The following is a 23,121-nucleotide window of genomic DNA, read 5'->3' as shown; positions in this document are numbered from 1 at the left end:
TGAATTTTTCGTATATTTTACAATTTCATGAGAATTCCAGGAAGCCTTTAACAATATGTTAAAATGGTTTAATTTAATTATTTACACCTAGAGTTCACGCGGGGCCTATGAAAGTGCGGGGCCCACTGCGGCCGCATAGGTTGCAGTGGCCTAAGACCGGCCCTGTTCCAAAACTATTTTTATAACTATAATTATTCATTTTCTTTCGCACCTCTTCTATGACGTTTAAGTAAGCCCAGTGCGATATAGTCAAATTCCCTTTTTTTTAGACATTTGGGGAGTGGGGAGTGGGTATATGGGGAAAGGTTACCACAGGGCGGTCTCAAACGATTGGAGGCCCTAAGCAAAGCCAATTTTGTGGCCCCAAATAATTTTTTTTTAAATTAACTGCGGAAAAAAAATTATGCAATTTATTAAAAACCTAGTGTATTCCAACAAAAAAAAATTGAGGACAAGTTTCGCGATTACTTTTCGAGAGTGCACAACGTAGCAGGAAGTCCTGTGATGGTAAAATTTTAAAATCTAGGGCTGGAAAAGGGACAAGCAAAGGAAACCGAGAACTATGAACAATTCTGAACAAAGTTCTTACGTTTGTTGTTGTGATACCATAAAAAAAGTTAGTTTTTTTATGCAATGAATCTTTTGGAAAGTGAATTTAAAAAAAAAAAAAAAATTAAAATCGTGACCCTGAGAATTGTGTTCTTTTTGCAAAGCTTACATCAGCATCAATAGCGTGACACATTTGCAGCAGACAGACATACAGACAGACAGAGTTGATATAAGCCTTGTAAGTGATTGTCACTACGGCTTAAGATGTACGCTGTGACCAACTGAAGTGGCCATTGAAACGTGTGTCACAGTCCTGAAGTCACGAGCTTAAAAACACACATACACACGTACACCCATCGACACCTACAGATATCTAAATCTACACATACAAACAATGAGGTCTACATCCACACAACATCTAGAATATATATATACATATAGACGTGTATATGTGTTTGTATATATAACCTAGAATTCTTTTTTTTTTCTTTCATGATTGAAATTTCGAATTTCGTCAACGATGTCGACAGCCGGAAGACATGGCGGTGGATGCACCTCGATCTGTCCAGTTAGTAGCTCACATGCTGAGTGGTGCGCGCACTTTGACTAGAGTTAAGTATTAGATTTTTTTCCCCCTTAAGTTTGTCCTTTTTGCAGAATTTTTAAATTGAATATGCAAGACTGAACAAGGTAAATAGCCTATATAAACCTATATAGCTTTTAATTACTAATAAATGAAAAGAATAAATTATGTTTTACAATGAACTATTCGTAAATTATTTATTGTGTTTGGTATTATAGTTTAGAGTTTGTATACAGTATACACTTTAACTACAATTTAACGAAAGGCTGACTGGCTGTGATGCATGTGTTCTGGACTGTCGTCGCGATAGTCCTGGGATCGAATCCTGCCCACCGCCATTTCCAGCCGTATTCTTTGATGTTTTTGGCTAGGATGCAATAATATTGCTTCTTAAAGATCATCCAAAACAGGCAAACAACAAACTTAGTAAATAACTTAGCTTACAAACTAACAATAACAAGCCCCTCCCCTTTTAGAGCAGTCACGTGTTAGCTCTAATCGTACATGTCAACTAAAGCTTAATCTCTAGTTGATTCAGGCAAACATTTTAATGCTCTAATGCCTATGGAAATAGTGCCGGGTTTAAGCGTGTTGAGGCCCTTAGAAGGGCTTTTGCAGAAGCCCCTAGTCTCTTTTGAAGATATTGACAAGCAAAATAAACAAAAAATCCTTCTTTAAAGAACAAAGCCTATTTAAAGGGAAGATATTCGCACTTACAACTATACATCTCAATAATGTTAAAGTTATTTACCTTGTTGGGTCTCTAGAAATAATTATCAACAATTTATTCACTAATTTGTATATTTTTCATTGATTCTGTCTTGTTAGCATTTATAATTGTTTAAATTTCAAATATCTAAACATAGGTGTGGGAGTATTAATGTGAACAATTATAGAATGGGACAAAACCCTACATATGTAACCATATTAGTGAATACTGAAATATGAATTTCCTTTGTTGGTATCAAACAAAATAAGTAATTACTAGTAGTTAATTGACTAATTGGTTAATTGTTTTTATTGATTCATGTCCTGTCAATGTCAAAGAACATTTGTCAGAAGTTTCTGCTTGAGCCGAGAATATACAAATCTTTTATTAGACAGACAAACAAAGAGAGTTGATAAAAGTTTTGTAATAAATTTAAAGGATACTATAGTAATAGGCAACTACTTGTCCACTTAATCTCACTTTTCCTTGTTTGTATATTTAATAGGCTTAGTTTTTAATTTGTGGTGGCCTCCCTTCGGTGTTAGGTTTCTGAGTGGCTGAACAGTCTACATACCCGTTAATCCAGCACAGACTAGAAATATATAGCCTAATATAGGCCAGTGGAGTCACTAGCGTAGGTGTCACCCCCGCCACCCAAGTTTTCCCTTTAAATCTAGCCAATAAATACTATCTTCCTTTTTGATGCACCTTAATAGGCCTATTGGGGATCGGTCGCTAAGTGGTTTTGGCTTCCAAACCTTGGTTCCTGTGTTCGAATCTAGGTGAAAACTGAGATTTCAAATTTCTGGATTTTTAGAGTCCACACAGCTCTAATGGGTACCTGACTTTAGTTGGGGAAAAGTAAAGGTGGTTGGTCATTGTGCTGGCCACATGACACCCTCGTTAACCGTGGGCCACATAAACAGGTGACTTTTACATCCTCAGCCCTATAGATCGAAAGGTCTGAAATGGGAACTTTACTTTTTTTTTTTTACTTTAGATTAGAATAAAGCGATATTAAATAAATGGATAAAATTTGTCCTCATTGTGGAGTCTATGTATTTCTGTTATGTTTGAAGATTAAAATATTTACTACACTTGAGCGTAGGTGTGTGTGTGTGTGTGTGTGTGTGTGTGTGTGTGTGTGTGTGTGTGCGTGCGTGCGTGTGTGTGTGTGTGTGTGTGTGTGTGTGTGTTTAGGCCTAATAAAAGATTACGCGTGGTCAGTTTCTCACGATTTTTTCGGATAGATAAGAGACTCCAATATTTTCTTCATCCGTATTGCTGAGATGGATCTGTTACAGCGTAACACTTCTGTTACACTGCTGTTGCATAAATGTTCCTAGGCCCAGAAATTGTAATTGAAAAGAATAATATGAGAATATTACTCAAAATAGATAAGACAAATAGTATATAAAGTCACTAAGTAAACAAGGTCCATTTTTATCAGCTTTAACTGGACCTTTTTTTTTTTTTTATTATTCCTAATCTTACTTCAGGTTTATTTTCTTTGGCGGGAAAGGCATAAAACAAGATGGATGTCAAGTTATTGTTACTTCTGCTGCAAGCCATATACTCCTTGTCACAGGCGTTTCTCATAGAGGGAGGTAAGCCATCAGTTTGTTTTATAAATTTACTTTGAGTTGTCTCCTCTGAGCTATAGTTAGAACAGTTCTTAAATTATTATTTTTTTTATTTCTTTCGTGAACCTCTAAAATTTTAATATTTACCCTAAAAATATCAAGACATCGCTTATTAAATAATAAAAAGAATAAGTTTCAAAGATTATTATGCAGGCAAATCTGAGTTTATTTGTTTCATTGACCTACATTATATACCATTATATGTGATAGAATTCGGGTGGCCCTACATTACAGAAAAGCAAACAATATATTAGATGTCAGAAGTGGCAAAAACCCGAGGATTCCTAGGATATAAACATCTCGACAACTGAAGTCAAAGCTAAAAAGCTGAGGTATCCTAAAAAAAAAAAAAAGATGTCAGAAGTAGAATGTCCGACGAGGATTCGAACCAAAGACCTCAAATTAACTCAGATCTCATAGCAGCGACACACATACTGACACAAATATCCCAATTTAATCGGTTGTCACAGTGAGTGTGGACGGAGGCTACGCTGGTCACACAAACTGACCACCTTTAGCAGGGCCGGCCTTTAGTAAGTTGAGGCACTTGGCGCAGTGAATAGGGTTGTTCCAAATGAAATAGAAAAAAAACAAAAAAAATAAATAATAAAACCGCAAAATACGCAACGAATTAAAAACCTTCCTGTATTTTTATCTAAAACAACAAATTAAATAAGTTCAAATTCATATGGCGCCGATAGCACGAACATGCTTCATAGACCCTTCCTGACCACCAGACTATAAGTATAAGGTTTCGACATTTGACCAAAATGAAGAAACATTGGTCCTCTAACATATGTAGTCTAACAAGAAGATCTAAACATTTGTGAATAAACCTTCAATAATAGTAGAGACTTAGAGCTAGGCTAGTAGACATAGAGCCATAGAGCTCCTTAATTTGTGTTTTTGTTTTTCTCTTTCATTTGGGGCCACCCTATTCACTTCGCCTAGGGCCTCCAATTATCAAAAGCCGGCCCTGATTTGGAAGTAAACCAATGCAGGTCTACGTTTAATCTTGAATGATTTTATCCCTACGTGTTAATCGCGTCGATAAACTCGCTGAATTACATGTTACTAAAATTATAAAATTTTCTATCAAAACAGAAGTAGATTAGTGTGAAGTAAAATGAAAAATCTAAACAGTGTTTCCCAAACCTTTTCCCATAACGGAACACTTCGCACATTTCTGAGTAACTAGCGGAACACTTTGCTAATTTTTTAGAGAGATTAATTGACGTGGCAGCCTTCTATTTTTTACACCAGTAGTTTGTGGAATATCTATTCACTAGGGTTCAGCGGTAAACAGTTTGAGAAACACTGCTCTACACAAAGATGCTGTACTGTAGAAGGGAGAAGATATAGCCTAGATACGGTTTTGTATTTGGTCGTAAGTCTCCTGAAACTCTAGTAGTCTAGGCCCATGGAAGCTCCCCTAGGGCTTGTCTAAATGTTCTGTCTAGGAGGGATACAAGCAGATATAAATTCTTTACAATCCCTGTTTCCTATGGCTCTCATCCCAAGACACTCGGGTCTAGCGGCGATGCCGAAGGTCGATCACACCGGGGAACCTCCAAATTGTCTTAACCACATCCTACGTAAAACGGCCCCTTGATGAACGGCGTATGGATTGTGACAGGTTTGTTGGGGATCTCTTCCGTCCCCACCAATGCAATGAAATCGGTTTAATTCGGAACCCCATTGGGACATCTTTGGTTCCATATTGACCTAACCGTCTCTTCCTCTAACGGTTTTTTCCTACGAGAAGCGCTGGTGATAAGAAGCCTAGCCTGGGGGGGGGGGGGGGGGGTAGATCCAAACATAAAGCCTGAATACAAAATAACAACAGCAACAACGCGGTGCTGCTGAATTTGATTCGTTATATTCTTGTGTAGGTTCATGACAGGGGCGTTGCAACAGCGCGGTGCTGCTGAGTTTGATTCGTTATATTCTTGTGTAGGTTCATGACAGGGGCGTTGCAACAGCGCGGTGCTGCTGAGTTTGATTCGTTATATTCTTGTGTAGGTTCATGACAGGGGCGTTGCAACAGCGCGGTGCTGCTGAGTTTGATTCGTTATATTCTTGTGTAGGTTCATGACAGGGGCGTTGCAACAGCGCGGTGCTGCTGAGTTTGATTCGTTATATTCTTGTGTAGGTTCATGACAGGGGCGTTGCAACAGCGCGGTGCTGCTGAGTATGTCTCGTTATATTCTTGTGTAAGTTCATGACAGGGGCGTTGCAACAGCGCGGTGCTGCTGAGTTTGATTCGTTATATTCTTGTGTAGGTTCATGCCAGGGGCGTTGCAACAGCGCCGTGGACTCCACCAAAGTGTGCCAGTGTAACACGGCTTGTCTCCGATACAATGACTGTTGTTCTGACTACCACTCGCTTTGTGTCGAAGGTCAGTCCGTTTAATCCTAACCACAATCACCCCACCCCTACAAACACAGACACACAACTATCACTTTTTAATATTTCATTAGCCATCACAACTAGTGTTGTACACATTTTTAACTTTTTTTTTTGTTCGTTTCCTTCATGCTAGACAACATCGGGCAAAATGAAATTACAATTATTGGTGTCAGAAGGTGTGAAAGTATTCTCCGGAGGTGAACAAAGTGAAAATCATTTGTGACCTAGCCAATTGATCTCGTGTCGTGAGGTGGTTGAGTGGTTAAGCCCTTCGCTTCGAAACCAGAGTTCATGGGTTCGAATCTTGATAAAGACTTGGCGTTTTGAATTTCGGGATAGTTACGGCGCCCCTAAGTTGATCCAACTTTGATAGTTACCTGACTTTGGTTGGGAAAAGTAGAGGTGGTTGGTCGTTGCGCTGGCTACATGACACCCTGCTCGTTAAACGTTGGCCAAAGAGACAGATGACCTATATATAGATATAGAGCGCAAAGTCTGAAAGGGTAACTTTATTTTACTTTAGAACAGACCTTCAGCGATCGTTTTTCTTAAGACGAGTAACTAGATGGGATGTGACTAGATAAGTTTAGAGAGGTGCTGTGGCTGAGCGATAAAGTGCTTAGCTTCTGACCCGAGGGTCCCGGGTTCGAATCCTGGGATTTTTTTTATTTCTGGATCTTTGGGCGCCCGTGAGTCCATCCAGCTCTAATGGGGAAAAGTAATGGTTGGTGGTCCTTGCGCTGGTCACTTGACACCCATAACACACCATAAGTGAAAAAAAATTCATTATACACAATTCTAGCAATTAAGATAACTGAAAAAACAACAGCACCAAATTAAAATTCCTAAACGAAACATACTTTTAAAATTAGATTAGGCTTTAAAAAAAAAAAAATAGAACAGCACAATCGATACTATTTCAGGAATGCTACTCTAGTTAACCTATTTTTACAGATACAAGATAAGACAAAGTCGAATGAACCTTTTTTTTTTAACCTGCTTCCGAAAATCGTGTTTTCAAAGACAGTAGGCCTAAAAGACATCATTTGAGTGACTTTTAGCTGGGTTGGAAAGTAGATTCATGTAGCCTAATTTAAAAGTAGCAAACATTTATTCAAGTCAAGAGTACTATTAGATAAGTCTTTCATAATGTATACTATGTATGTAGGCCTATGTATAAGGCCTCCTTGAGTCGTGAAACGACCATGGATCATATCGTAAAAATCAGATGACTGCCTGGGCATTAGCTATGGTCAGAAAATAGCAATTTCGCCTTTCTCAACGAAAGTTCTGCAAGGCGTGTAGCACTATGTCCTGCAAGCTGCCTTATAGTAGCCGGCTCCTCATCGTTGACACCCGAAGACCTTCTCATGTTAGGTAGCTGAGATGTGATTTCAGAGTTTTCCTTCTCCTAGGAGGTAGCCAGCTATGTCCTACGAGCCCTTCCTGCCCGAAGCTTGCTGGTTTCTGCGCCAGTTTCTCAATTAATTGTATAGTTTTAGCCGTAGTTGAAAAAAAAAACGTTTATATGATTTCACTTCCCTTTAAATTATGTAGAATACGCATTCGTTTATTTATTTTACATGGTTTTTATGTGTTAAATTCTGCGCAAACGCTCCTATTAAGTTTTTAATCATGCAGGCTGCATGTTAAAAGGCGAATAAAAATTCTTTGATCACGTGATTAAAAGTACATTATTTGCCATGTAGACTAGTCAGGTGTAAACAAATGGAAGATCATACACAGTTACACTAGATCTAGGTCACTATATCGTATATCTAGATGTAGATCTAGAATCTAGATCAAATTGTTTATTCAGTAATCATTAAGATTTAAAATACTTAGATCTAGAATGTACAGAAATATTTTTGAAAATTAAAGGGGAAAATAACAGAAGCATAGTTAAATAGATCTATTATAATTTTAACTTTGATACTATGATACTATTATTACTATGAAACTATCATCATCATTATCATGACAGACTAGAGTATATGATAGACACATAGTCACATACTGAGTATCATACTCACGATACTGACATTATTGACATTATCATTAGACATAGTCACATACTATAGACTATTATTGACTAGATCTATATAGATCTATATGACTATAGTATAGTATAGACAGTATAGACATAAATTTAGAAAGTATGTGAGTAATCAGAGTATCATTGAGTATGTGACTAGATTGTCACTAGATCTATGTGACACTATGTCTTGACCTTGATCTTTGTCTGACTTTACCACCTTGCCTTCACAGGCTTCACTGACTCAGGACTCATGATAATATCCGAGTCACCAAAGTTCATCCCTTGCCCTTAGCCTAAGTGCGGCCTTAGCCTTAGCCTTAGGCCTTAGACTTATTCTGTTGTTAAACCGTTGGGGCACCACACATGATCTAATTTCTGTCTATCACCTTTCACCTGGCTTTCTCCATTCATCTAGATCTAGATCTAAGTCTTTTAGAGTTTTAATTTTGCCTTCCAGAAAATCCTATTTTCATGACAGGCCCGTCCATTCTTTTATGATGTCTTCCCAATCACTTTCTCTTTCAGCCTTTTTTTTTTTTTTTTTTTTTTTTTTTACAAGCCCTGAGGACCTTGTGAAATGGCCATAAAATTTAGTTTGCATCTTATCTTTGATAGTGGTCAGCAGGTCCTCGTGGGGGCCCAAACAAATTCAGGACAATATTTCAGTATTTTTTATGATAGTAAGTTGTAATATTTGCGCCAGCAATAATCCAGAGATAATAGATCTAGATATTTTATAAGTAATAAAAAATGCAATTAGTAGGCCTTTAATACTCACCATTTCGGTTTAAAATCTAGCCATTTATCCAGGGAACTTTATATTTTAAGCACAGTCCCAGAGAGAATAGTCCCAAGTTTATTTTATAATAATTCTGTTTTAAGAATATCATTGATCAGTAAGTAGCTAAATATCAATTATGATTAAGTGTCTAAATCTTGTCTAGTCCTGTGCTCAGTTGGAATTAATCCTATAATAGCCTTTAATGAACAGATTCAGCATTATTTCTAAAATCTTCATGATCGAAGCAAAGAAAGAGACTAGGTTGGCAGTGTATTCAGTGCAGTTTTTTACAGTCTCTTGTCTAATCGCTATTTGTGCATTGATTGGTGTCAAATTATGTACATATTGCTGGATAAATAATGATTTAAAAGACAGTGACATTGTACTATCTGTAGATACTTGTCATAACCGCTGTAATGCTGCCCATGATGCATCTAAAATATGTCAGTGTAACAGTGCTTGCCTTCGTTTTAACGATTGCTGCTCCGACTATACTGCACTCTGTGCCGGAGGTAAGAGAGATAACTGGGCAAACTTCTAAATAGCTTTGGTGACGGGAGCCGATTAAGGTCAATTAATGTTTTTAAATTATTTACTCAATACAACTTCTTGTGATGGGATTAATTATCTATACTGGCCAATGGTTTGAGTTTTATCATGTAAGTGTACTGGACAATATATAAATGTTAACACTACTACACTATTATTTCATTTTCAGCTTCTGACTTTTAAATTTTTGTCTGTAATAGTGAATTTTTTAATTTTTTTTTACCGTTCTATTTAATAAATCAAATTTGGCTTGTAAAACGTGTTAGTTTTAATATAATTTTGATTCATAAATAAAATGATCTGAAAATCAAATTGTATATTAATTATCATCACCTTTATTAAGAAGCCTTAAAACTTTCTACTTTTAATAAGGAAATTTCTCTAAAGATTTTAACTGCCAATGAATTTCTTGATAGGAAATAATGAATACTGTGATCACTCATTTAGGAAATACCAATTATTTTCTACTTTGACTCCAAGTGCAGACAAAATTCATCATCTTTGTGGCTTAATAAAGTATAAGGATAAAATCTTTGCCCTGTGTCAGGACTATTATCAATAAATACTTTTTTAATAGCATTTGTATCTAGATCTTATCTTATCTTATAAAATATAGACATTACTTCAAAAAAAGAATAACATTACGTCCTACATGCTCATAGAATTCTCTGAGCGCATGCGACTGTCTCTTCTTGTGGGCCATTGGGGTGGAGGGGTGTCTGGGAGAAGGTTTCCGTGCTGTCCTTTGGTGCTCATCTCTCCTCTTTCCCACTGTTTCTTTCCCATTGGCCTGCAATGAGATTTATATTTATACTAAATAGAAGCATTAAAAAAATAGTTCAATGTAGATATATACATAAATACTTCATACACATATACTAAATGTAATTGTTGACCTAAAAATAAAAAAATAAAAATCCTATAACATTGTAACTTATTCTTACTTTTAACTGTTAACTCTTAGTGAAAAATTAATAAATACACTTTTGTTTTTGGGTCAAAAAATTTTTTTATTTAGGGACACATCTAAAGCCCATTTGTATTTTACTTTCTTTCACATTTTTTTTTTTTCTTCAAATTTATTTAAAAATTTTTATAATTGTTTTACACTTGGTGCTTGAAACAATCTACCTGCTAACTGTTTATCAATGTAAATCTATCTGCTACAACATTTTCATATTTTTCTTTAGTAAATAAGTAAATAATTTTTTTTATATTTTTTTTTATAGTTTATTTTACAAGATTGTTTACCAACTATTTCTTTTATGCACTAATTTTAAGATCTTTGTTCTTCTATAGTAAACATGTATCTGTTGTAAACAATATATATCATATCCCCATGTAATAGTCATTGACTAGAGAAAATGTTTTTTTTTATTCCTTTACCTGCAAAGCATTATCCCAGCTGGATTCACCCAACAATTCATTCACCAGACATATCATTCGCCAACATTTTGTTCACAGACAATTGATTCATGACGAATGGCTCTCATGACAAATTGTTCACTGGAAAATCACTCATCGACAAATTTTGGTTGTCAAGAATAGATCTCCTTAGCCACAAGTCCTAGTGTCTTTTCTATTTTGTTCGAGGACTTTTTCCCTTTCTTTGAGCCATTTGTGGTTTTTTCTTTAATGACAAAAAATAAATAAATGATTCTAAATTTTTTGCTTTCAATACTTTTTAGGAACAACAGTAGCACCAAGTTCTGCAACTTGTCAATCTCTCACAGCTGTTTCCAATGAGCTTTGGGCCAATGATGTCAACAGACTGTCAGGTGCTGACATTACTGTCAACTACCAGACTCAGGTTGCAGATGGTACAACTAGTGACAGATCCAGTGGAAAGTAAGTTTTTTTTTTTTAGAAAACGTTATTTCCACATGGTTCATAGTTAAAGACTTAGGTGCCTTGCTTTTAAATGACATAGAAGAGAGTACCTGGCAGCAGGCGACTTACCAACGAGACAGCTTAAGATTTCTTACAAAGGCAGTAGTATACACATTTCAGACCGAAAGGAAATCTACTGCTGAGAACAAACAAAGTCAGTGGAAAGAGAACCTAAACCAACTCCTTGGCAGACAATGATTATGTTTTCGCTGGATGTGGCGAAATATGAAGTCTACCTGAAATACACACACTCCTCTTTAATCTTAAGGCAAGCTTTATATGAAACACTTACAGGTATATGTATACTGTCGGACCTTAGTGACCTGTAGCGTGGAACCATTCATGACAGATTGGCTGGATTAATACAAGTCTGTCTGTTTGTGCTGTATGCGCGTTGGACTGTCGTTTGGCTGTCTCACGGTCCCAGTTTTTATATCCTGTCTGCTGCCACCCCCCTGCGTCCTGCTGAAGATTTGGACTAAGAAGTAGATTATCTTCAACTCTGAAGAAACATGTAAAATATTTTACAAAAAAAAAATAATTTTCATAGTCTTAGATAACTTACATTTCAAAATCTTGCCATTTATTTTTTTTTCATAGGTTTTTCACTCATGTGAATGAGGCCAAGCTGGGCACTGGCACATACAAACTTCTCAGTGATCTGTTCAACAACTATGACCCTACAAAAGGCAACAGGGAAACCGCCACCACTCAAGAGCTTAATGAAGACAATGCCTTCTTGGATGCCATCTTGGCTACCAGAGTCATGGCCAGTCTCCTTAAGTTTCTCCAATGCAAAGGTAGATAACACTGTTTTGTGTGGTAAACCTTGATCTTGATCTGAAAATTCCATAACACTAGGAGGTTGCTGTGGCTGATTGGTTTAGCACTGTGCTTTCGAACCTGAGGTCCTGGGTTCAAATCTCGGTGAAGACTGGGATTTCGAATTTTGAGATTTTTAGGGCACTCCTGGGTCCACCCAACTCTAATTGGTACCTGACTGCTGGCCACATGATGCCCTGCTGGTTAAATGTTGGCCAAAGAAACAGATGACCTTAGAATTATCTGCCCTATAGAATATTCACATTTGACTAGAGTAACACCTTTAGTAAAATCACTAAATTTGGAAAGCCTTCATGACAGAAGGTTCAAAAGTAAAGTAGCAATCATACATAAAACACTGAACCATAATCTTCAAATACAAAAACAAAATTTAATAAATTACTCTGAAAGACACAAAGATAAAGGCACATTCCTCGTCCCATATGCTAGGACAAATTTGTACAAATACTCCTTCTTCCCTAGTGCTATTAGAGCATGGAATGGGTTGCCTGAGCTAGCCAGGAAAACCAGTGACTTGGCAGAGTTTAAGTCATTGGTTAATATGCATGACTAAATGCATGATGCGTAGGACGTAATCATCTTCTTTTTTGAAGTAACGTCTGTATTATATAAGATAAGATAAGATAAGGTCTGAAAAAGGGAAACTTTTACTAATAAGAAGAATGGGAAGTTAACTCTCTTATTCTTTAAGGGAATTCAAAACAGCAATATCTGACTGTATTTTATGATTTCAGTAAGTTATTAGCATTTATTCTGCTAACCAGCTGCAGTTTTAGGACCTTAGCCTTGAATATCCTAGAATAAAATGCACCATCGACTATTTTGTTTATTTATATGGCACTTATACACATTCTATCTTATCCAGCAAGTCTTAAAAGTTTGAAATTAATTGGCATTAGAATTGACTTGACTTATTGAAGATTATTCCATCCTAACTCAAACTTTCTGCTTGCAAGATGGCAGGGGAGAGAAGGAAGGAGGTTTTAGTTCGATGTGCATACCACATGACCAGGCAGTCATTTAAGCCTATTTAATAGTATCTATTACTCTGTGCTATGGCTGATATTTAGAGTGTACATAATCACATTGCAACTTGCACGTTGTGAGATTTTCTAATGAATGAGTGTGATGATAATTAGGTTTATTTTTTCATCTAACTTAGGTCATAAAACTAGACTCTAAATAACTTAGGTCACAAAACTAGACTCTAAATAACTTAGGTCACAAAACTAGACTCTAAATAACTTAGGTCACAAAACTAGACTCTAAATAACTTAGGTCACAAAACTAGACTCTAAATAACTTAGGTCACAAAACTAGACTCTATTTGCAAGCACCAATTTATCTGTTTATAAATGCACTGTGCCTTGGTGTTGTGCAAATTTAAAAAAAATGTTTTTAGTTATTATAAAAATAGAAAACATTTTTTTTCATGTTATAGAAGAGTAATCTAGTATATTAAACAAATATTAAATTGTATTATTTGTTGTTATTTTGTGTATATTTATTATGTTGTCACCTAATTTTTCCCTTGTTCTTAAATATTTTTGTTTTGGCCTACTATGGACCTTCAAACATTTTTTAATGGAAAATTTCATACAAAAGTGCTATTATCGACACAGCGAAATAACTATTTTAGATTGTCCTAAAGTTAACTCGGAAGTTGTAATGGTTATAAGCTCATCATTACCTATAAAATACTTCCAATGGCAGGTGTCTCAAATAGCCCCTGACAACCAGTCCAACTCCTGGCCTTCATATGTGGTTCAAATTTTGAGCTTGAGGAACTATTACCACTAACAGGAGAAGGGGCAAATGCAATCGACTGGCTCCTAAATCAGTATGTTAACATAACGTGCAAAGAAAAATAAAGAGTTGCTCCTCATTGTTAAAATATCATGAAACGTTTGATATCAATATTGTTTCTTGACAGCCATAATAGCTCAATATTTTTCATTACTAGCCAATCGCAACAAGGTTCCCCTGAAGAAATCTCAAGCATTGATTTAATATTAAATTTGTGTATTGCCAGGCATCGTGCATAGCCAAAGTGAACTGAAGACAACTCTTAAGAAACTATGGTTCGACTTTTATTCCCGCAGTGGAACTGGCACTACCCCAGATACCTCAGGGTTTGAGCACATGATGGTCGGAGAGTATAAAGATGGTAACACGGTCAATGGATTCCACAACTGGGTTTCTTTCTACGAGAAAGAAAAGGCTGGTACCCTGAACTACTTTGGATATGTGAAAAAAGCTAATGTAAGTCTATCTGTGATTTTGTTTTATAAGTTTCAAACTCAAGACTGTGATGACAATAAAAATTCCACATAATCAGACAGCATATTACTTTTATTATGAAAGCTTCATCCCCTATCTCTTAGCCTGTTGGACTGTTGCAGCACCACACTTGATCTGTCCACCACCTTTCTCCATTCCTCTCTGTCCTATGCCTGGATTAGAATCTCTTGCAATGACAGGCTCATCCATTGGTTTCTGTTGTCTTCCCATCACTCTTCTTCTTTTTCCTGGTACTGTTCCCTGAAGGAAAGCAAGCCCTGTTGAAAGATCACCTTTAAGTTTGAAATGTCTCTTGGTAAATAAAAATATAATATACTTTAGATTAGTTTATACATTTCTTTCAAGCCTAAATGGCATTTGATGTAAAATTATCATTTTTAGAACCCTCATAGAATTTTTTAAAGTACCGGTAGCCTAATCTTGACCTTTAGTTTCACTAAATTGTGTCATTTACTTTAAGAAATCAAATTCTGTTATTAGATCTTGAAATAGCAATTCATGTGGTATACTCTTTGGGCTGTTGTTACAATTGTCCTGAGTTTAAATTTTGCCTGCTACTCCCACCCCCTGACATCCTGCTGTGAATTTTACCTTAGAATGTTATAATCTTCATTTCTGAAGGAATATCTAAAAGTCATTAAATAAAAAAAATAAATTTAATCAATGATTGACAATTAATATCATTACACATTGTTTGTTACTCTCTGGTTGATTAGTAACTCCAACTTAAGCAGTTGTTGCAGCTAAACTGATGCATGTGTATTCAATTCTTATTGCTTAACTTGAAATAAATTTGGACAGACATCTCTTTAAAACTGGAATGTAACTTTTATTTATGACTATTCATAGAGTCAACTTGAAAGTAGATGTATGTACAAAGAAGTGAAATGACAGTCAAAACAAAATAGAACTCACTAAAACTACACATCTTTACTGCCTCAAATATCTTGCTTAGTCTCCTGTCCAGTTTTTATGCTGTCTTTTGTTCACCTGTGGGCACAGTGGTCAAACACTTAGCTTCCGAACCTGGGGTCCTGGGTTCGAATCTTTGTGACAACTGGGATTTTGAATTTCAGGATATTTAGGGCGCCCCTGAGTCCACCCAGCTCCAATGGGTACCTGACTTTAGTTTTTAGTTGGGGAAAGTAAAGGAAGTTGGTTGTTGTGCTGGTCACATGACTCCCTGCTTGTTAACCATAGTCCAAATAAAAAGTTGCCCTATAGAGCGCAAGGGAAAAGGGAAACTTTTATTTGCTTCCATTATTCCAGACCACCTCCTGATTTCATCAGCAACTCTCCATCCTACACAACCCAACCTCTCCTCCCCTCGTTACTGCGGAAACATGCATAACTCCATAATATTTATCTACCAGTGGCTATTTTTTTGCCTAAGTTTTTTGTTTGTTTTTTTCTTAAAGAGGCTTTGATTATGTATTATCTTTCATCTCATAAAGTTTTTCTTCAATAAGTCCTTTCTGAAGTGTGGTTTAGAGCACCTTAGCTTTTGAACTGGGACTGAGTTCTGCTATCATACTGTCTGCTGGTTTCAATTTGTTTCGCCCAGCCCAATCAAGCCTTTACTGCCTGTATTGTCAAAATTATGCATTGTTTCCCATTTTAGACCTTGCAATCTATAGGGCAGATGATGTAAAGGTCATTGTTATATTATCACAATACACTAACAATACTGATGTTTAAAAGTTACACTCCATTTTTATTAACATGAAACAAGGAGAGAACAACCAGCAGAGACTAATACACAGTGACTACACACACTACTGACACACTTAAGAGTAAACCGTGAACAGGTGAACATACTGAACAATAGAACAAGGTAGACTACAAGAAAACAAACACACACACACACAACATACATAAACATAAATGCACATATAAATGTAACAGTCATCTGTTTCTGTGACCCACCGTTAACAAGGTGTAATGTGGTCAGCACAACAACCAACCACCTTTACTTTTCCCCAAGTAATATCAGGTGTCCATTAGAGCTGGGTGGACTCAGAGACGTGCAAAGATCTCTAAATAAAAAAATCCCAGTCTTCACTAGGGTTCAGATCCGGGACCACTGGTTCAGAAGCTGAACGCTTTACCCCTCAGCCACAGTGCCTCCATGTATGCATTTCAACAGCTTTATGTCTTTCTTAATCATTTGAGTTTTGATTAATGTCTACCTTAATCATTTGAGTTTTGATTAATGTCTACCTTAATCATTTGAGTTTTGATTAATGTCTACCTTAATCATTTGAGTTTTGATTAATGTCTACCTTAATCATTTGAGTTTTGATTAATGTCTACCTTAATCATTTGAGTTTTGATTAATGTCTACCTTAATCATTTGAGTTTTGATTAATGTCTACCTTAATCATTTGAGTTTTGATTTACGTTTTTCTTACTTTCCAGCCAGAAATAGTTGGTGCTGCTTTCTCTTGGGCCAACCGTGTCAAAACCATGGGCAGCTTCTTCATTGGCGTCAGCCCGGAGTTTGAAATCGCTGTCTACTCCCTTTGTTTCCTCACCAACCCTGGCAAGGCCTGCCAGATCAGCTTGAATAACATTCCAGTAACCATTATGTCCTACAGTAAAGATGGTCATATAGCCACAGCCTACGTAAGCCCGTAAACTGTAATTAATGTACACTGCATGATAATTTAATAAAAAGCCATAATGTACAGCATGGACAGCATGTTTTATTTGTTCTTTCTGACACCAAATTGTTGCATGTGTTTGATAATGTGTACATCCATCACTGTTTTCTTCACTGTCCAGTATAATGTATTTTATGCAAATCAAAATAAGTAAATTCTTGCCTATGACCATTATGCACAGCTTTATACAGGGTAGGGCATAAAGATCTCCCACATCAAGAGAACCCAACTATCTAGAAACCAATGCTTCAAGTTTTAAAAAGTATATAAAAAAACAACTGTTTTGTTTTAATGGGTTTTTCAAGATTGTTTTCTGGTTTGGTACAGCTACATTCGACTGAGTGCAAAGAGTCGCTATTACAGGTAGTTTGTTTTCATTAAATGCTTTAAACAAAGTCACGGATGTTCACCTGTCCAATTCCAAGATGGCTTGGGAAAATGAAAGACAAAATGTTGTAAGGATTGAAAGTGGTAGAGCCAAGCCTAAGGAATGAAGCCTGTCCCACCTTTCCACTGCCACTACAGCCCGTACGGTGCCCCACTGCCACTACAGCCCATATGGTGCCACTATAGCCCATGTGGTGCCCAACTGCCACTTCAGCCCATACAGTGCCCCACTGCCACTATAGCCCATACGGTGCCCCACTGCCACTACAGCCCGTACGGTGCCCCACTGCCACTACAGCCCATATGGTGCCACTATAGCCCATGTGGTACCCAACTGCCACTTCAGCCCATACAGTGCCCCACTGCCACTATAGCCCATATGGTGCCCCACTGCCACTATAGCCCATATGGTGCCCCACTGCTACTACAGCCCATGCGGTGCCCCACCACCACTACAGCCCATATGGTGCCCCACTGCCACCACAGCCCATATGATGCCCCACTGCCACTACAGCCCATATGGTGCCCCACTGCCACTACAGCCCATACAGTGCCCCACCGCCACTATAGCCCATACAGTGCCCCAATGCCACTACAGCCCATACGGTGCCCCACTGCCACTACAGCCCATACGGTGCCCCCTCCAAATCTGGGAGATCTCTATGCTCCACCCTGTATTATTCAAACCACAAAAATATTTGTACTGCAACATACTCTCATCAAAATGTAAAACTGTTCAACAAAACACTGTGTTTGAACTGATCACACAATACTATATAATAATATCATATCATTTGGTGCCCATAAGTATATGCATTGTAGTACCAACAAGAATAACATATTTCTTTTGAAAAAGTATGCATATATATATATAATAAATATATCTTTATATTATCTATATATCCATATGAAAATATTACTTAACGCTTTCATGTTTGCATCTAAATCTAAACATAAATTTGATTTACCGGTGGTGAAAATTCTGCAGATATCTAATTGCAAAAAAAAAAATTTCTTTAAAAAAAACAAAACAACAAGCAACAAACTTTCTAAAGCATTTTTTTTCTTTTTATTGTACAATGGTTATGTCAGCACTGGATGTAACAAAATATGTAGGTCGCAGCCGGGGCTGCATAGCCACATGAAATACTAAACTGTTTCTTAGACTTTGGACTCGACTATATATATATATACATACATACATACATACACAAAACTTAACATATATATATAAAATGTTTGTAAAATGTTTTACATGTTTCGGATGTTCCTTCAGAGTTGAAGATAATTATTTCCTAGTCCAAACCTCCCGCAGGACGACGGGGGATGGAAGCGGGCAGGGTTTGAACCCGGGACCATCGATAAATCTGAATGACAGTCCAACGTGCAAACCGCACGACCAGGCAGCCATATATATATATATATATGTTAAGTTTTGTTTTATTTGTCTATTAGATTTGTAATCAAATGGATTAAGATTAAGAAAAGACCTATATTCTACATGTTAAACTTAACGAGTCACTGTCTCAGTCTAGTCTGTGAATGTTATGTTATGAATGTTATGTTATGAATGTTATGTTATGAATGTTATGTTATGAATGCTATGTTATGAAGGTTATGTTATGAATGTTATGTTATGAAGGTTATGTTATGAATGCTATGTTATGAAGGTTATGTTATGAATGTTATGTTATGAATGTTATGTTATGAAGGTTATGTTATGAATGTTATGTTATGAAGGTTATGTTATGAATGTTATGTTATGAAGGTTATGTTATGAATGTTATGTTATGAAGGTTATGTTATGAATGCTATGTTATGAAGGTTATGTTATGAATGTTATGTTATGAAGGTTATGTTATGAATGTTATGTTATGAAGGTTATGTTATGAATGTTATGTTATGAATGTTATGAATCATTTTAAATGAATAGAAGTGCACTCTTATTTTAAAGTTCCATAAGGCTTGATGCTGTAGTGCAGTTTTAGGTTCATGTGTCATTTGATAGAAACCATTCCAGTAGTAGAGCTGCCTGCGAAAGTCTAGTTTGTGTGGTATACATGAGAGCAGCCATTGAAAATGAGACCTCAACAGGAAGATTATTTTTTGCATCATTGAGATTTCTTTTTGGCAACTTTGCAAATAGATTATCAAAAAAAAATAAAAAAATTACTTATATATTACTGATGTAACTTCAAAAAAGAAGATAATTTTCATGTGTCAATTTAGTCATGCATGTAAAGTAATGTCTAAAACTCTCCTAAAAGTTTGATTTTCCTGGCTCGCTCAGGCAACCCATTCCATGCATTAATAGCACTAGGGAAGAAGGAGTACATGTATGAATTTGTCCTAGCATATGAAATAAGAAATGTGCTTCTACCTTCATGTCTTTCTGAGTATTTCAATACCTTTTGTTTTTCTATTTGTAAATTATAGTTTACTACCTGGTCCTTGTCTGTAATATTTTTTTTTGTCTTCACAAAGTTTTTTTTTTTTTTTTGTTAAATTGAAAAAAAAAAATAGAGCTAATGTTCCTTTTTCTTTGCCCTTGTTTCTACTAAGTTTATTTCAAGTTATACATTCTTGAATGGTGCAGTTCTTCTCATTTATTAGCACTCTCTTTAAAAAAGTGTATGATCAGACTGTATTATAAACAAAAAGAAAATTTGTTGTCTTCGCCGCAATTTTTTTTTTTTTTTTTTCTGAACAACAGGCGTAAGCTGAATTTTCTTTTCATATCTTAGTTTATTAAATGTTTATACTATTTCTATGTATAAGTGTTTCTGATGTTAAGACATGAGTTAATCATGGCCAGGTTTTCTGTTTTGATGTGCCCGGTTCATTAATTTATAGAACATGCAGCTTGGATGTCTAACTGGTCATGGTCGATTGCGCTTTGGAATTTCATCATGATTGTTTCTGGGTTCAAACCCTGCCCACTGTCATTTCCTACCATCTGCAGGAGGTTTGGTCTAAGACGTAATAATCTTGATTTTAAAAGAAATATTTGAAATGTATAAAACTACATTACCTCTAATGCCATTGCATGTTTCTCCAAGTAGCACTTATGAAATTGAAATAACATGAGAGATGTATAATAAATGACATGAGAGATGTATATTAAATGACATGAGAGATGAATATTAAATGACATGAGAGATGAATATTAAATGACATGAGAGATGCATATTAAATGACATGAGAGATGAATATTAAATGACATGAGAGATGAATATTAAATGACATGAGAGATGAATATTAAATGACATGAGAGATGAATATTAAATGACATGAGAGATGAATATTAAATGACATGAGAGATGTATATTAAATGACATGAGAGATGTATGTTCAATGACATGAGAGATGTATATTACTCCATTTTGTTTCTCAGGCATCTGAAAGAAAAATTCATGGAACAGTCGCACCTTCAGGCCGTGGCCCAGAAGTAACAACAGAACAAAATGTCCAGTCCAGCAGCCACACTGCCGACTCTCCTATTCACAAACCAAACAGGTCAAAGAAAAGAAAAGACAGTAAGCGGAGAAAGAAAAAGGTCGGCAATCAACTTCTAACACCCCACAAAGTTGACGAACTGGCTAATCATAGAAACTCATCATCAGGTTTTGAACCAGACGATGCTAAAATTAGAAACGGAAAAGTCCAAACAAAAAATAAAATAAAACGTGTTTAAGGTATGAAGAGCAATATCACAGTCATAGAACCTAACTACAGCCATAGTTTCAAATATAGCCAGCACAGCGTCTGGTCAGAGTAGTGGCAATGAGTCAACATCAAGATCTATACATCAACAGCAGGACTAGAAACAACACGATTTCATTTTGAAATTTTAAAATAAAAGAATGGTTCGAACAAATTAACGAAGACAAAAAAAAGTTTCAAGTAAATCACTTTTAAATAAACAAACTCCTCAGTTCTGGTTGTCTTTGTGTATCAGAAATGACGTATACAGTGATTTAGATTTTCTGTTATTAAAACAACAGCACAATCTCAAGCTACTCATAAATCTAAATAGCCATTGCCTTGTAAGTGTCTGCAGTAGTTACTTTTAATTATTTATTTAAGACACTTTTTGATGTAGAAATGAAATTTTTGTTTAAAAAAAAATGTCCTGACAGCAATAAAAGTCAAGATTTATATTTATACATTTTGTTTAGAAAATTGTTTTTGTTGATTTTATAAATAAAGCTACATAATATCTTTATAATCTGACCCAGGAAACTACAGACCAGTATCACTTACCAGCATCACATGTAAAATCCTAGAACACATAATATGTAACATCATAAACCTCTTAGACAAATACGATGTCCTTACTCCATACCAACATAGCTTTAGGAAATATAGATCATGTGAAACACTAATACGACTAATTGTTGATTTTTCAAAAGGTTTAGATGATAGTGAACAAATAGATGCTATCTTACTAGATTTTTCCAAGGCTTTTTGACAAAGTTCACCATCATAGCTTGCTTAAAAAATTAAAAATTTTGGCGTTGATAGTTGATTGCTTGTACACCAAATTTTGGTTCTGGACATAGGCTCTTAGCGTCGATCTTACTGAATTCAGTTGTGACCATGGGCGGACTGTGTGTTAAAATCGGCCCGGGCATTTCTATACCATCCGGCCCTTAAATTGTATATTATATGATGGACATCCATTTCGAGGTCTATCTGTCCTCAAAGTCATTATGTTAAGTTTGATAATGTGTCGATAACTGAACGTATGCATACAATGAACTCTACCTTGTTAAGAAATATAGTAGGCCTTACGTTGCTTTTTAATCGCTAAAAGTGTGGGCCCTACAATGATGAAGGATGTAGACTATTACATTATTTCGGAAAGTGTGTTAGATTATATTACCATTACACTGTAGAGTCTGTAAAGATTTAAAAAAAAAACACGGACGGCCTCTTTTACAATAACTTATAATTATTATTATTAAAAGTTTAATACGTTATATAATGGCATTCATGAGGCCCTTTAGGTGTCCCTACCGGCCCATTTGGGTATCGCCCAAATGCCCATATAGCCAGTCCGCCCCTGGTTGTGACCATGACCAGCTAGTGATCGCTACCGACATACTTAAGTACATCCACTTTCCATTGCGCGGTGGCTGAGCAGTAAGGGGGTTGACTTCTAAACCGAGGGTCACGGGTTCGAATCCTGGTGAAGACTGGGATTTTTATTTCGGTGACCTAATAATAACTTTAAAATCACCTGCGACGATGTAATAGCTCAGAATGTTGTACCCAGAATTTTCATAGCAACTCAAACTGTATGTAAATCGCTGACCATGTGTGGATAACCAAATGAGGTATCTCAAGTGTCTAAGTGTCACTCTGAAGGAGCCGTAGATTCCACAATTCGGGCCGATAACTTGTTCTGTCATAGCGTAAATAGTAGACCTACCTGACACTAGAGCAGGGGTTCTCAACCTGTGGATGGCGACCCCTTTGGAGGTCGATTCAAGATTTGTCAGGGGTCGCTTAAGACCATTGAAAATATGGATTTTTTGGGGGGTCAATTCTAACAAGTAAAACACATGGAATTTTTTTTTTCATTGGAATTTGCTATTTTTAATGTTATTCGAGGATAGATTTTGCAGACAACTGATTCAGGATTTCAAACATTCTAATTATCGCAGCAGAAATATTTTTAATGGCTTTAGTTAACGCATAACGTTTTCTTGCGCCTTGTCGTGTTGTAAAGCCCTGAACTGACGTATGCAATGTCATGTGTCAGAATTAAAG

The 23,121-nt window shown here is 36.2% G+C and overlaps 1 protein-coding gene across 6 annotated transcripts; it reads left to right on the top strand.

The window, feature by feature from the left end:
• The first annotated feature begins 1,220 nt into the window (after positions 1-1,220).
• Positions 1,221-21,510, top strand: LOC106051091 (uridylate-specific endoribonuclease-like). Of its 6 annotated transcripts, none has more exons than XM_056015306.1 (9): positions 1,221-1,239; positions 3,341-3,448; positions 5,767-5,883; positions 9,109-9,225; positions 10,951-11,110; positions 11,753-11,952; positions 14,028-14,257; positions 16,715-16,921; positions 20,741-21,510. In XM_056015306.1, exons 2-9 carry the CDS (start codon positions 3,376-3,378, stop codon positions 21,038-21,040), a joined length of 1,404 nt encoding a protein of 467 aa, XP_055871281.1. In that variant the 5' UTR covers positions 1,221-1,239; positions 3,341-3,375; the 3' UTR covers positions 21,041-21,510. The 6 variants fall into 6 exon arrangements, with proteins under 6 accessions (XP_055871281.1, XP_055871285.1, XP_055871282.1 ...); XM_056015307.1 differs by lacking the exon at positions 1,221-1,239 and adding an exon at positions 3,144-3,198; XM_056015309.1 differs by lacking the exons at positions 1,221-1,239; positions 5,767-5,883 and adding an exon at positions 3,148-3,198.
• Positions 21,511-23,121: the final 1,611 nt, after the last annotated feature.

Source organism: Biomphalaria glabrata, chromosome 17 (assembly GCF_947242115.1).
Source record: "Biomphalaria glabrata chromosome 17, xgBioGlab47.1, whole genome shotgun sequence".
NCBI lineage: Eukaryota > Metazoa > Mollusca > Gastropoda > Planorbidae > Biomphalaria > Biomphalaria glabrata.
The sequence above is the reverse complement of the archived record's forward strand: the minus strand, read 5'-3'. Positions and strand labels throughout refer to the sequence as shown.

Bases quoted from the DNA above. Each gene is read 5' to 3' on its own strand.
- LOC106051091 (XM_056015306.1), top strand. From the start codon at position 3,376: ATGGATGTCAAGTTATTGTTACTTCTGCTGCAAGCCATATACTCCTTG. The intron at 3,449-5,766 runs GTAAGCCATCAG...ATTCTTGTGTAG, and splicing joins GGCGTTTCTCATAGAGGGAG to GTTCATGCCAGGGGCGTTGC. The intron at 11,111-11,752 runs GTAAGTTTTTTT...TTTTTTTCATAG, and splicing joins AGTGACAGATCCAGTGGAAA to GTTTTTCACTCATGTGAATG.